The 15,871-nt window shown below is 46.9% G+C and overlaps 1 protein-coding gene and 1 long non-coding RNA gene across 10 annotated transcripts in view; one reads left to right on the top strand and one right to left on the bottom strand.

Moving 5' to 3' along the window:
• The window catches only part of LOC127914945 (uncharacterized), a 3,206-nt gene extending 413 nt beyond the window's left edge, over nt 1–2,793 (top strand). Inside the window, exons 1-6 of one of the 8 annotated variants that reach the window (XR_008089538.1) lie at nt 1–986; nt 1,024–1,375; nt 1,977–2,003; nt 2,112–2,203; nt 2,336–2,405; nt 2,595–2,793. The exon at nt 1–986 is cut by the window's left edge and continues 413 nt beyond it. This is a non-coding gene — a long non-coding RNA (uncharacterized LOC127914945). Of the gene's footprint in view, nt 987–1,023; nt 1,376–1,575; nt 1,658–1,976; nt 2,004–2,111; nt 2,204–2,335; nt 2,417–2,443; nt 2,525–2,578 lie in introns of those variants that run through there. The other 7 variants (XR_008089545.1, XR_008089544.1, XR_008089541.1 and 4 more) reach the window with 7 other exon arrangements.
• The window catches only part of hpxa (hemopexin a), a 21,888-nt gene extending 6,519 nt beyond the window's left edge, over nt 1–15,369 (bottom strand). The window contains exons 1-3 of one of the 2 annotated variants that reach the window (XM_052492739.1): nt 15,200–15,369; nt 9,751–9,870; nt 2,808–2,965 (exon numbers count right to left, since the gene is read on the bottom strand). In XM_052492739.1, the coding sequence (XP_052348699.1) occupies nt 2,808–2,965; nt 9,751–9,870; nt 15,200–15,284 (363 nt within the window). In that variant the 5' untranslated portion in view covers nt 15,285–15,369. Of the gene's footprint in view, nt 1–2,807; nt 2,966–9,750; nt 9,874–15,199 lie in introns of both variants that reach the window. The other variant, XM_052492738.1, reaches the window with a different exon arrangement.
• Between the last annotated feature and the right edge of the window lie 502 nt (nt 15,370–15,871).

The raw sequence follows: 15,871 nt of genomic DNA, 5'->3' as shown, positions 1-15,871 counted from the left end.
CTCTACTCAGAGCAACTCATCCTCTACTCAGAGAAACATATCCCCTACTCAGAGCAACTCATTCTCTACTCAGAGAAACATATCCTCTACTCAGAGAAACATATCCTCTACTCAGAGCAACTCATTCTCTACTCAGAGCAACTCACCCTCTACTCATGCTCTACTCAGAGCAACTCACCCTCTACTCATCCTCTACTCAGAGCAACTCATCATCTAATCATCCTCTAATCATCCTGTACTCATCCTCTACTCAGAGAATGTCGTCCTCTACTCAGAGAAACTCATCCTCTACTCAGAGCAACTCATCCTCTACTCAGAGAAACTCATCCTCTACTCAGAGCAACTCATCCTCTACTCAGAGAAACTCATCCTCTACTCAGAGAATGTCGTCCTCTACTCAGAGAAACATATCATCAACTCAGAGAAACTCCTCCTCTACTCAGAGAATGTCATCCTCTACTCAGAGCAACAATATCACTTTTATGAGTCCTTGATGGAGGGGAATTTGAAATGTTCATTATAACTTTCATGAACATGTATGAGTTCTTTAGAACAACATTAGAACATGTATGAGTTCTTTAGAACAACATTAGAACATGTATGAGTTCTTTAGAACAACATTAGAACATGTATGAGTTCTTTAGAACCACATTATATATGGACTGTACCAAGTGTTTCTAAGGGATGCAGTATATATGGACTGTACCAAGTGTTTCTAAGGTATGCAGTATATATGGACTGTACCAAGTGTTTCTAAGGTATGCAGTATATATGGACTGTACCAAGTGTTTCTAAGGGATGCAGTATATATGGACTGTACCAAGTGTTTCTAAGGTATGCAGTATATATGGACTGTACCAAGTGTTTCTAAGGTATGCAGTATATATGGACTGTACCAAGTGTTTCTAAGGTATGCAGTATATATGGACTGTACCAAGTGTTTCTAAGGGATGCAGTATATATGGACTGTACCAAGTGTTTCTAAGGTATGCAGTATATATGGACTGTACCAAGTGTTTTAAGGTATGCAGTATATATGGACTGTACCAAGTGTTTCTAAGGTATGCAGTATATATGGACTGTACCAAGCGTTTCTAAGGTATGCAGTATATATGGACTGTACCAAGTGTTTCTAAGGGATGCAGTATATATGGACTGTACCAAGTGTTTCTAAGGTATGCAGTATATATGGACTGTACCAGGTGTTGGTAAGGTATGGACTGTACCAAGTGTTTCTAAGGTATGCAGTATATATGGACTGTACCAGGTGTTGGTAAGGTATGGACTGTACCAGGTGTTGTTAAGGTATGGACTGTACCAGGTGTTGGTAAGGTATGGACTGTACCAGGTGTTGTTAAGGTATGGACTGTACCAGGTGTTGTTAAGGTATGAACTGTACCAGGTGTTGGTAAGGTATGGACTGTACCAGGTGTTGTTAAGGTATGGACTGTACCAAGTGTTTCTAAGGTATGCAGTATATATGGACTGTACCAGGTGTTGGTAAGGTATGAACTGTACCAGGTGTTGTTAAGGTATGGACTGTACCAGGTGTTGGTAAGGTATGAACTGTACCAGGTGTTGGTAAGGTATGGACTGTACCAGGTGTTGTTAAGGTATGGACTGTACCAGGTGTTGGTAAGGTATGAACTGTACCAGGTGTTGTTAAGGTATGGACTGTACCAGGTGTTGTTAAGGTATGGACTGTACCAGGTGTTGGTAAGGTATGAACTGTACCAGGTGTTGGTAAGGTATGGACTGTACCAGGTGTTGGTAAGGTATGAACTGTACCAGCTGTTGGTAAGGTATGGACTGTACCAGGTGTTGGTAAGGTATGAACTGTACCAGGTGTTGGTAAGGTATGGACTGTACCAAGTGTTTTAAGGGGACTGTACCAGGTGTTGTTAAGGTATGGACTGTACCAGGTGTTGTTAAGGTATGGACTGTACCAGGTGTTGTTAAGGTATGGACTGTACCAGGTGTTGGTAAGGTATGGACTGTACCAGGTGTTGTTAAGGTATGAACTGTACCAGGTGTTGTTAAGGTATGGACTGTACCAGGTGTTGTTAAGGTATGGACTGTACCAGGTGTTGGTAAGGTATGAACTGTACCAGGTGTTGGTAAGGTATGGACTGTACCAGGTGTTGGTAAGGTATGAACTGTACCAGGTGTTGGTAAGGTATGGACTGTACCAGGTGTTGGTAAGGTATGAACTGTACCAGGTGTTGGTAAGGTATGGACTGTACCAGGTGTTGTTAAGGTATGGACTGTACCAGGTGTTGTTATATGGACTGTACCAGGTGTTGTTAAGGTATGGACTGTACCAGGTGTTGTTAAGGTATGGACTGTACCAGGTGTTGGTAAGGTATGGACTGTACCAGGTGTTGTTAAGGTATGGACTGTACCAGGTGTTGTTAAGGTATGGACTGTACCAGGTGTTGTTAAGGTATGGACTGTACCAGGTGTTGGTAAGGTATGGACTGTACCAGGTGTTGTTAAGGTATGGACTGTACCAGGTGTTGTTAAGGTATGGACTGTACCAGGTGTTGTTAAGGTATGGACTGTACCAGGTGTTGTTAAGGTATGAACTGTACCAGGTGTTGGTAAGGTATGGACTGTACCAGGTGTTGTTAAGGTATGGACTGTACCAGGTGTTGTTAAGGTATGAACTGTACCAGGTGTTGGTAAGGTATGGACTGTACCAGGTGTTGTTAAGGTATGGACTGTACCAGGTGTTGGTAAGGTATGGACTGTACCAGGTGTTGTTAAGGTATGGACTGTACCAGGTGTTGTTAAGGTATGGACTGTACCAGCATGAAGAAGATGTGGTCATGCTCAGTGGGTTTGTCTGGAAAGTGCATGAGGAAGGCAGCGTCCACGTGCCCCAGATGGTGATGGTCATCCAGCTCAGCGAATGATTGGTTGGAGAGCTCGGCTTTGCCATGGAAACCCTTGAACACATGGCCACCTGGCAGGGAACACATTTGGTCAGCCACCATGGGAACAGAGAAAAGGACATTCCACAGAGCCAACCCCTAGTTTCCTCAACTTGCTTACAAAACTACAAAACTTACAACATGGTCCTTCTGTGGCTCAGTTGGTAGAGCATTTGTAACGCCAGGGTAGTGGGTTCGATTCCGGGACCACCCAAAATGTATGCACACATGACTGTAAGTTTTGGATAAAAGCGTCAGCTAAATGGCATATATTATTATTATATTATTAAAACTTATTCAGTATGCATTAATAGCTAGACAATGTGGATTGGACACCCCTTGGAGTCTGGTTCCTCTGTAGGTTTCTTCCTATGTTCCTGCCTTCTAGGGGAGTTTATCCGAGCCACTATGATTCTGCATTACTTCCTCTCTGGGGTTGTTAGGCTGGGTATCTGTAAAGCACTTTGTGACAACTGAAAAAGGGCTTTATAAAATAGATTTGATAAAGCCTACTGCTGAAGAGCACCTGTCCGATGACAAGAAAGCACATGTGACCAGAGTTGAGCGGTTGGAAATCCTGCTCATCAATCATGGAGAGGTTGATTGAATCCAGTTCTCCATGTCCTTTCCACAACAACAAAAACACGCTGCTCCAAATTCACTCCATTCATTAATAAATCACTATTTAACCAACACACGTTTATTTTTGTGACTACCTGCACTAACCAATTTTTTTTTTTTTAAGTATTTAAAACAAACCATATGGATTTTAAAGAGAAGTATTATGAATTAACAGGAAAAGGTGATTGTAAGAAGCCAAAATCATTTAAAATAGGTTACATGTCATATTGAACAGCGTATAAACACTCTGAATTAGGTCAGGAGACAGACAGGGTGTCCAAGAAGGAATGAAAATGAATTATTTTAGGCTATGTTATTTAAATTATTTCAAGGCTATAGCCTACAAAGAAGTGTGCCACAATAGACTGGTGGGGACACAATAGACTGGTAGGGACACAATAGACTGGTAGGGACACAATAGACTGGTAGGGACACAATAGACTGGTAGGGACACAATAGACTGGTAGGGACACAATAGACTGGTAGGGACACAATAGACTGGTAGGGACACAATAGACTGGTAGGGACACAATAGACTGGTAGGGACACAATAGACTGGTAGGACCACAATAGACTGGTAGGACCACAATAGACTGGTAGGGACACAATAGACTGGTAGGGACACAATAGACTGGTAGGGACACAATAGACTGGTAGGACCACAATAGACTGGTAGGGACACAATAGACTGGTAGGGCCACAATAGACTGGTAGGGACACAATAGACTGGTAGGGACACAATAGACTGGTAGGGCCACAATAGACTGGTAGGGCCACAATAGACTGGTAGGGCCACAATAGACTGGTAGGGACACAATAGACTGGTAGGGACACAATAGACTGGTAGGTGTGCCACAATAGACTGGTAGGGACACAATAGACTGGTAGGGACACAATAGACTGGTAGGACCACAATAGACTGGTAGGACCACAATAGACTGGTAGGACCACAATAGACTGGTAGGGACACAATAGACTGGTAGGTGTGCCACAATAGACTGGTAGGGCCACAATAGACTGGTAGCACCACAATAGACTGGTAGGTGTGCCACAATAGACTGGTAGGGCCACAATAGACTGGTAGGACCACAATAGACTGGTAGGGCCACAAAGGGACACAATAGACTGGTAGGGCCACAATAGGCTGGTAGGGACACAATAGACTGGTAGGACCACAATAGACTGGTAGGGACACAATAGACTGGTAGGGACACAATAGACTGGTAGGACCACAATAGACTGGTAGGACCACAATAGACTGGTAGCACCACAATAGACTGGTAGGGACACAATAGACTGGTAGGGACACAATAGACTGGTAGGGACACATAGACTGGTAGGACCACAATAGACTGGTAGGACCACAATAGACTGGTAGGGACACAATAGACTGGTAGGACCACAATAGACTGGTAGGACCACAATAGACTGGTAGAGACACAATAGACTGGTAGGACCACAATAGACTGGTAGGACCACAATAGACTGGTAGGGACACAATAGACTGGTAGGACCACAATAGACTGGTAGGACCACAATAGACTGGTAGGGACACAATAGACTGGTAGGGACACAATAGACTGGTAGGGACACAATAGACTGGTAGGGACACAATAGACTGGTAGGGACACAATAGACTGGTAGGACCACAATAGACTGGTAGGAAACACAATGACTGGTAGGGACACAATAGACTGGTAGGGACACAATAGACTGGTAGGGCCACAATAGACTGGTAGGGCCACAATAGACTGGTGGGGACACAATAGACTGGTAGGGACACAATAGACTGGTAGGGACACAATAGACTGGTAGGACCACAATAGACTGGTAGGACCACAATAGACTGGTAGGGACACAATAGACTGGTAGGGACACAATAGACTGGTAGGGCCACAATAGACTGGTAGGGACACAATAGACTGGTAGGGCCACAATAGACTGGTAGGACCACAATAGACTGGTAGGGACACAATAGACTGGTAGGGACAAAAAGCTCTCAGCATTTAAACAACATTTTGTCGTATTAAATCATTATAGTCTATAAATTGCGCATATAGGCTCTGACATATTAAGAATGAAATACACATTAAATGAAAAATGACTTATTAGTGCCTTTTGAATTGATTTTTATAAACAGGAGTCTGGCCAGTCTGGGGTTTCAGGCTCATGTGACGTTACCTGGCGGTCAGTGGGGAATCTCCTCTCCACACTTACAGAGCCACTGGGGATGATAAACATCCTTTTGGACAGTCTTGCCAGGCTAGGCAGAGATGCAAAGTTTTTATTTTTATTTTAAACGTTTCTGTAGGTAGTCTTAAATGGTTTTTTTGCCAAAATAATCCAATCGAAACGGAAAGCTCCATGAACGTGGGAATATGCCAGGACTATTGTGTCAAAATCATGTATAAATCATGTATGGCCTTTTGTATAGATACTAGATCACAATAGATCAAAACGTTTAAAAGATCAGATTTTTTTGTTTATAAATACTTTGCTACAATGACACACTTACCTACTCACCTCATTCCTTTATTTTACCTCATTCCTTTATTTTTATTTCTTTACGTATAGTAAGTACATCACTATACTTTTGGTATAAGTGTGATTTCAGCTTCGTCAATGATTCTTTAGGTGTGGACCTTTCGTGTAGCCATGACAACTGTCATATCCCGCGCGTAAAGCAATGACGTCAGGTCGGTATCCGAACAGTTCAGCACCGTACCAGCAGGTGGCAGTCAAACCTTACACATAACAGTGGACGTCTAGATCACCACACTCCCTCGTCTTTGTAAGGCTTCGAACACACCGACAGCGTAAATGTGTGTCAAAATAGGACGCAGCATCTGTCAAGCCGTCACACACATACAGTTTGCCACATATGTTTCATAAATCCAATGTGTTTTATTTATTTATTTTATTTTACCTTTATTTAACCAGGCAAGTCAGTTAAGAACAAATTCTTATTTTCAATGACGGCCTAGGAACAGTGGATTAACTGCCTGTTCAGGGGGCAGAACAACAGATTCGTACCTTGTCAGCTCAGGGGTTTGAACTTGCAACCTTCCGGTTACTAGTCCAAAGCTCTAACCACTAGGCTACCCTGCCGCCTCTACACTCTAACCACTAGGCTACCCTGCCGCCTCTACACTCTAACCACTAGGCTACCCTGCCACCTCTACACTCTAACCACTAGGCTACCCTGCCACCTCTACACTCTAACCACTAGGCTACCCTGCCACCTCTACACTCTAACCACTAGGCTACCCTGCCACCTCTACACTCTAACCACTAGGCTACCCTGCCACCTCTACACACTAACCACTAGGCTACCCTGCCACCTCTACACTCTAACCACTAGGCTACCCTGCCACCTCTACACTATAACCACTAGGCTACCCTGCCACCTCTATCTACACTCTAACCACTAGGCTACGCTCCCGCCTCTACACTCTAACCACTAGGCTACCCTGCCACCTCTACACTCTAACCACTAGGCTACCCTGCCACCTCTACACTCTAACCACTAGGCTACCCTGCCACCTCTACACTCTAACCACTAGGCTACCCTGCCACCTCTACACTCTAACCACTAGGCTACCCTGCCACCTCTACACTCTAACCACTAGGCTACCCTGCCACCTCTACACTCTAACCACTAGGCTACCCTGCCACCTCTACACACTAACCACTAGGCTACCCTGCCACCTCTACACTCTAACCACTAGGCTACCCTGCCAGCTCTACACTATAACCACTAGGCTACCCTGCCACCTCTATCTACACTCTAACCACTAGGCTACGCTCCCGCCTCTACACTCTAACCACTAGGCTACCCTGCCGCCTTCTACACTCTAACCACTAGGCTACCCTGCCGCCTCTACACTATAACCACTAGGCTACCCTGCCACCTCCACACTCTAACCACTAGGCTACCCTGCCACCTCCACACTCTAACCACTAGGCTACCCTGCCACCTCTACACTCTAACCACTAGGCTACCCTGCCACCTCTACACTCTAACCACTAGGCTACCCTGCCACCTCTACACTCTAACCACTAGGCTACCCTGCCACCTCTACACTCTAACCACTAGGCTACCCTGCCGCCTCTACACTCTAACCACTAGGCTATGCTCCCACCTCTACACTCTAACCACTAGGCTACGCTCCCACCTCTACACTCTAACCACTAGGCTACGCTCCCACCTCTACACTCTAACCACTAGGCTACGCTCCCACCTCTACACTCTAACCACTAGGCTACCCTGCCACCTCTACACTCTAACCACTAGGCTACCCTGCCGCCTCTACACTCTAACCACTAGGCTACCCTGCCGCCTCTACACTCTAACCACTAGGCTACCCTGCCACCTCTACACTCTAACCACTAGGCTACGCTCCCACCTCTACAATCTAACCACTAGGCTACCCTGCCACAGTGTATGCACCACACCCACCGAACACACTGCAACTGCCTCTCCAATGCAATGCTGCAAGGCAGACGTAGCGTTTCATTGGAAATTAACGTAATTCTGGTGAACCAAAATGTTCAAAAAATACGCTGTCGGTGTGATCGAAGTGTAAATCACCTTGATTTAGCACCTGTGTGTTTGTATGAGTTTCTTTATGAAAATATTGAGAGAATTCGTATGACAGTAGCTAAAGCAAGGGAGCTATGAGCAGCATACAAGTAGACCACAGATGCATGCTGGGACGGGGATGCCCTGAGCTCCTGTGGAGCGAAACCAGAGGGTCCGAGAAGGCCGAGGTTTGTGAATCTCGCTCAACGCTCAGCTTCTCCAGCTCTGCTCACATACTCTGTCACTCAATGCTCAGCTTCTCCAGCTCTGCTCACATACTCTGTCACTCAACGCTCAGCTTCTCCAGCTCTGCTCACATACTCTGTCACTCAATGCTCAGCTTCTCCAGCTCTGCTCACATACTCTGTCACTCAATGCTCAGCTTCTCCAGCTCTGCTCACATACTCTGTCACTCAATGCTCAGCTTCTCCAGCTCTGCTCACATACTCTGTCGCTCAACGCTCAGCTTCTCCAGCTCTGCTCACATACTCTGTCACTCAATGCTCAGCTTCTCCAGCTCTGCTCACATACTCTGTCACTCAATGCTCAGCTTCTCCAGCTCTGCTCACATACTCTGTCACTCAATGCTCAGCTTCTCCAGCTCTGCTCACATACTCTGTCGCTCAACGCTCAGCTTCTCCAGCTCTGCTCACATACTCTGTCACTCAACGCTCAGCTTCTCCAGCTCTGCTCACATACTCTGTCACTCAATGCTCAGCTTCTCCAGCTCTGCTCACATACTCTGTCACTCAACGCTCAGCTTCTCCAGCTCTGCTCACATACTCTGTCACTCAATGCTCAGCTTCTCCAGCTCTGCTCACATACTCTGTCACTCAATGCTCAGCTTCTCCAGCTCTGCTCACATACTCTGTCACTCAATGCTCAGCTTCTCCAGCTCTGCTCACATACTCTGTCGCTCAACGCTCAGCTTCTCCAGCTCTGCTCACATACTCTGTCACTCAACGCTCAGCTTCTCCAGCTCTGCTCACATACTCTGTCACTCAATGCTCAGCTTCTCCAGCTCTGCTCACATACTCTGTCACCAATGCTCAGCTTCTCCAGCTCTGCTCACATACTCTGTCGCTCAACGCTCAGCTTCTCCAGCTCTGCTCACATACTCTGTCACTCAACGCTCAGCTTCTCCAGCTCTGCTCACATACTCTGTCACTCAATGCTCAGCTTCTCCAGCTCTGCTCACATACTCTGTCACTCAATGCTCAGCTTCTCCAGCTCTGCTCACATACTCTGTCACTCAATGCTCAGCTTCTCCAGCTCTGCTCACATACTCTGTCACTCAATGCTCAGCTTCTCCAGCTCTGCTCACATACTCTGTTGCTCAATGCTCAGCTTCTCCAGCTCTGCTCACATACTCTGTCGCTCAATGCTCAGCTTCTCCAGCTCTGCTCACATACTCTGTCGCTCAATGCTCAGCTTCTCCAGCTCTGCTCACATACTCTGTCACTCAATGCTCAGCTTCTCCAGCTCTGCTCACATACTCTGTCACTCAATGCTCAGCTTCTCCAACTCCGCTCACACACTCTGCTCGTGACCAATGGCTAAATGAGTGACAATTGGTTCAAGCAGGACGAGGAGTCGTCTCTGTCCATGACTCACCCTTGAAGAAGTAAGGGATTCCTTCCTCAGTCACAGCAACAGCATCCATCTCAATCCCCTGGCAGCGGTCGAGCAAAACACCCGCGTGATCTCCATGGTCGTGTCCCTCATGTCCCTCGTCTTCTGAGGAAGCCATAGGATTAAATCAAATATTACTGTTTCATCCCACACACAGTCACCGGAGTAGATTTAGGGTGATTTTATTAAGACAAGCCCAAATGGAAGTTTTTTCCAATAAGTAAATTAGCTAGTAAAAATACAATTTTGTTTGAAGTATGTGCTAGTTCTCAAAGTGCCTTTGACCATTAATCTGCCTGGTCACTAGGCAGGGGGGAACAGGGGGGCGATGGAGGGTGGGGGGGACTTGGCAAACATCCCTTAAGTAGACCGAAACGGTGAAACATTTGTTCCCTTTTTGCATCCCTTCCTCTACAATCTCTGCTGTTACTAAAGTTCAATCAGAAACGCTGGTCTGAATGGATTGTCATTTCATTCGTCTAGTAACTCTGTAAATCACATCGCTTCCTGTCTCACTGGTTTAGCATAGCAGGTGTTTATATGGTCGTGTTTATAACGGTATCTCGTCACAATAACAGGTGTTTATATAGTAGTGTTTTTAATGATACCGCATCAGCATAGTTAGCAAACCAGGCCAAAGACCCCACAGAGACACCAATACTCCTTAAGAATGGAATGGTCTACCATGTCAAAAGGTAGCCCATTGGACAAGCCAATAAATATATGAACACAACATAGCTTAGATGGTAACATAATTTAGGGCCTTTAAGGTTGCAGTGAAACATACATAACCTGAGCGGAAACCAGATTGCATACCAGAGAGAATACAGTAGACATCAAGAAAGCCAGTCAGTTAGGATCAGCTTGATCTCCCCCTTTAAATACAGGATGAACCGTGGCTGCCTTTCAAGCAATGGGAACCTCCCCAGAGAGGAGAGACAGGTTAAAAAGGTCAGAGATAGTCAATAGCGGTGATAGGGGCAGCAACCTTAAAGAAGAAAGGGTCTAAACCATCTGACACAGATGTTGTTGTTTGTTTTTTTCATCAACAGTAGTACAATCAAGGCATGGCCTAGGACAGAGAGAGCTCTGCCAGGTGCTGAGTTATGACATCTGAATCAAGGCATGGCCTAGGACAGAGAGAGCTCTGCCAGGTGCTGAGTTATGACATCTGAATCAAGGCATGGCCTAGGACAGAGAGAGCTCTGAGTTATGACATGTGAATCAAGGCATGGCCTAGGACAGAGAGAGCTCTGTCAGGTGCTAAGTTATGACATCTGAATCAAGGCATGGCCTAGGACAGAGAGAGCTCTGTCAGGTGCTAAGTTATGACATCTGAATCAAGGCATGGCCTAGGACAGAGAGAGCTCTGCCAGGTGCTAAGTTATGACATCTGAATCAAGGCATGGCCTAGGACAGAGAGCTCTGCCAGGTGCTGAGTTATGACATCTGAATCAAGGCATGGCCTAGGACAGAGAGCTCTGCCAGGTGCTAAGTTATGACATGTGAATCAAGGCATGGCCTAGGACAGAGAGAGCTCTGTCAGGTGCTGAGTTATGACATCTGAATCAAGGCATGGCCTAGGACAGAGAGAGCTCTGCCAGGTGCTAAGTTATGACATGTGAATCAAGGCATGGCCTAGGACAGAGAGAGCTCTGTCAGGTGCTGAGTTATGACATCTGAATCAAGGCATGGCCTAGGACAGAGAGCTCTGTCAGGTGCTAAGTTATGACATCTGAATCAAGGCATGGCCTAGGACAGAGAGCTCTGCCAGGTGCTAAGTTATGACATCTGAATCAAGGCATGGCCTAGGACAGAGAGAGCTCTGTCAGGTGCTAAGTTATGACATCTGAATCAAGGCATGGCCTAGGACAGAGAGAGCTCTGCCAGGTGCTAAGTTATGACATCTGAATCAAGGCATGGCCTAGGACAGAGAGCTCTGTCAGGTGCTAAGTTATGACATCTGAATCAAGGCATGGCCTAGGACAGAAGAGCTCTGTCAGGTGCTAAGTTATGACATGTGAATCAAGGCATGGCCTAGGACAGAGAGAGCTCTGCCAGGTGCTAAGTTATGACATCTGAATCAAGGCATGGCCTAGGACAGAGAGAGCTCTGCCAGGTGCTAAGTTATGACATGTGAATCAAGGCATGGCCTAGGACAGAGAGAGCTCTGAGTTATGACATCTGAATCAAGGCATGGCTTAGGACAGAGAGAGCTCTGCCAGGTGCTAAGTTATGACATCTGAATCAAGGCATGGCCTAGGACAGAGAGAGCTCTGCCAGGTGCTAAGTTATGACATGTGAATCAAGGCATGGCCTAGGACAGAGAGAGCTCTGCCAGGTGCTGAGTTATGACATCTGAATCAAGGCATGGCCTAGGACAGAGAGAGCTCTGCCAGGTGCTAAGTTATGACATCTGAATCAAGGCATGGCCTAGGACAGAGAGAGCTCTGCCAGGTGCTAAGTTATGACATCTGAATCAAGGCATGGCCTAGGACAGAGAGAGCTCTGCCAGGTGCTAAGTTATGACATCTGAATCAAGGCATGGCCTAGGACAGAGAGAGCTCTGCCAGGTGCTAAGTTATGACATCTGAATCAAGGCATGGCCTAGGACAGAGAGAGCTCTGCCAGGTGCTGAGTTATGACATCTGAATCAAGGCATGGCCTAGGACAGAGAGAGCTCTGTCAGGTGCTAAGTTATGACATGTGAATCAAGGCATGGCCTAGGACAGAGAGAGCTCTGCCAGGTGCTGAGTTATGACATCTGAATCAAGGCATGGCCTAGGACAGAGAGAGCTCTGCCAGGTGCTAAGTTATGACATGTGAATCAAGGCATGGCCTAGGACAGAGAGAGCTCTGAGTTATGACATCTGAATCAAGGCATGGCCTAGGACAGAGAGAGCTCTGCCAGGTGCTAAGTTATGACATCTGAATCAAGGCATGGCCTAGGACAGAGAGAGCTCTGCCAGGTGCTAAGTTATGACATGTGAATCAAGGCATGGCCTAGGACAGAGAGAGCTCTGCCAGGTGCTGAGTTATGACATCTGAATCAAGGCATGGCCTAGGACAGAGAGAGCTCTGTCAGGTGCTAAGTTATGACATCTGAATCAAGGCATGGCCTAGGACAGAGAGAGCTCTGCCAGGTGCTAAGTTATGACATCTGAATCAAGGCATGGCCTAGGACAGAGAGAGCTCTGCCAGGTGCTAAGTTATGACATCTGAATCAAGGCATGGCCTAGGACAGAGAGAGCTCTGCCAGGTGCTAAGTTATGACATCTGAATCAAGGCATGGCCTAGGACAGAGAGAGCTCTGCCAGGTGCTAAGTTATGACATCTGAATCAAGGCATGGCCTAGGACAGAGAGAGCTCTGCCAGGTGCTGAGTTATGACATCTGAATCAAGGCATGGCCTAGGACAGAGAGAGCTCTGCCAGGTGCTAAGTTATGACATCTGAATCAAGGCATGGCCTAGGACAGAGAGAGCTCTGTCAGGTGCTGAGTTATGACATCTGAATCAAGGCATGGCCTAGGACAGAGAGCTCTGTCAGGTGCTAAGTTATGACATCTGAATCAAGGCATGGCCTAGGACAGAGAGAGCTCTGCCAGGTGCTAAGTTATGACATCTGAATCAAGGCATGGCCTAGGACAGAGAGAGCTCTGTCAGGTGCTAAGTTATGACATCTGAATCAAGGCATGGCCTAGGACAGAGAGCTCTGCCAGGTGCTAAGTTATGACATCTGAATCAAGGCATGGCCTAGGACAGAGAGCTCTGTCAGGTGCTAAGTTATGACATCTGAATCAAGGCATGGCCTAGGACAGAGAGAGCTCTGCCAGGTGCTAAGTTATGACATCTGAATCAAGGCATGGCCTAGGACAGAGAGAGCTCTGCCAGGTGCTAAGTTATGACATGTGAATCAAGGCATGGCCTAGGACAGAGAGAGCTCTGCCAGGTGCTAAGTTATGACATCTGAATCAAGGCATGGCCTAGGACAGAGAGAGCTCTGAGTTATGACATCTGAATCAAGGCATGGCCTAGGACAGAGAGAGCTCTGTCAGGTGCTAAGTTATGACATCTGAATCAAGGCATGGCCTAGGACAGAGAGCTCTGCCAGGTGCTAAGTTATGACATGTGAATCAAGGCATGGCCTAGGACAGAGAGCTCTGTCAGGTGCTGAGTTATGACATCTGAATCAAGGCATGGCCTAGGACAGAGAGAGCTCTGTCAGGTGCTAAGTTATGACATCTGAATCAAGGCATGGCCTAGGACAGAGAGAGCTCTGCCAGGTGCTAAGTTATGACATCTGAATCAAGGCATGGCCTAGGACAGAGAGAGCTCTGTCAGGTGCTAAGTTATGACATGTGAATCAAGGCATGGCCTAGGACAGAGAGAGCTCTGCCAGGTGCTAAGTTATGACATCTGAATCAAGGCATGGCCTAGGACAGAGAGAGCTCTGTCAGGTGCTAAGTTATGACATCTGAATCAAGGCATGGCCTAGGACAGAGAGAGCTCTGTCAGGTGCTAAGTTATGACATCTGAATCAAGGCATGGCCTAGGACAGAGAGAGCTCTGCCAGGTGCTAAGTTATGACATCTGAATCAAGGCATGGCCTAGGACAGAGAGCTCTGCCAGGTGCTAAGTTATGACATGTGAATCAAGGCATGGCCTAGGACAGAGAGAGCTCTGAGTTATGACATCTGAATCAAGGCATGGCCTAGGACAGAGAGAGCTCTGCCAGGTGCTAAGTTATGACATCTGAATCAAGGCATGGCCTAGGACAGAGAGCTCTGCCAGGTGCTAAGTTATGACATGTGAATCAAGGCATGGCCTAGGACAGAGAGAGCTCTGTCAGGTGCTGAGTTATGACATCTGAATCAAGGCATGGCCTAGGACAGAGAGAGCTCTGTCAGGTGCTAAGTTATGACATCTGAATCAAGGCATGGCCTAGGACAGAGAGAGCTCTGCCAGGTGCTAAGTTATGACATCTGAATCAAGGCATGGCCTAGGACAGAGAGCTCTGTCAGGTGCTAAGTTATGACATCTGAATCAAGGCATGGCCTAGGACAGAGAGCTCTGCCAGGTGCTAAGTTATGACATCTGAATCAAGGCATGGCCTAGGACAGAGAGAGCTCTGTCAGGTGCTAAGTTATGACATCTGAATCAAGGCATGGCCTAGGACAGAGAGAGCTCTGTCAGGTGCTAAGTTATGACATCTGAATCAAGGCATGGCCTAGGACAGAGAGAGCTCTGTCAGGTGCTAAGTTATGACATCTGAATCAAGGCATGGCCTAGGACAGAGAGAGCTCTGTCAGACAATCACTTTACTTTTTGGTGTAATTCTAATTTCTGGATAAGGTTTAAAATACAGAATGAAATCTTATGTCACATGATAGCGAAAAACACTGGGCCCTTCATAGCCTCTCCTGACACTCACCTCCCCCTTGATGTCCAGCATGGTGGTGGGCATGGCTGAGAGCCAGCACCAGGCACAGACACAGTGTCTGGGAGAGCAGATTCATGGTATCCTTCAGGTCCAGGAGTAAGTTCTGGTAAAGGTGCGTGGTCTGCGGCTGGACGGGTCTTTTATCTCTGAGCCAGGGCTGTGGGCTGTCTGTCTGTCACCTTGGACACAAAGACTGGATGAGTCAGGTGGGTAGTGCAAAGGAGGTGGGGTGTGTGTGTGTGTGTGTGTGTGTGTGTGTGTGTGTGTGTGTGTGTGTGTGTGTGTGTGTGTGTGTGTGTGTGTGTGTGTGTGTGTGTGTGTGTGTGTGTGTGTGTGTGTGTGTGTGTGCGTGTGTGTATGTGTGTGTGGTGTGTGAGTGTGTACGTGTGTGTACGTGTGTGTGTGTACGAGTGTGTGTGTGTGTGTGTACGTATGTGTGTGTGTACGTGTGTGTACGTGTGTGTGTACGTGTGTACGTGTCTGTGCGTGTACGTGTGTGTGGTGTGTGAGTGTGTACGTGTGTGTACGTGTGTGTGTGTACGAGTGTGTACGTGTGTGTACGTGTACGTGTCTGTGTGTGTGTACGTGTGTGTATGTGTGTGGTACGTGTGTGTATCTGTGTGTACGTGTGTGTACGTGTGTGTGTGTGTGTGTGTACGTGTC

The sequence above is a fragment of the Oncorhynchus keta genome, chromosome 34, assembly GCF_023373465.1.
Source record: "Oncorhynchus keta strain PuntledgeMale-10-30-2019 chromosome 34, Oket_V2, whole genome shotgun sequence".
NCBI lineage: Eukaryota > Metazoa > Chordata > Actinopteri > Salmoniformes > Salmonidae > Oncorhynchus > Oncorhynchus keta.
This window is presented reverse-complemented; position numbering and strand designations above follow the sequence as displayed.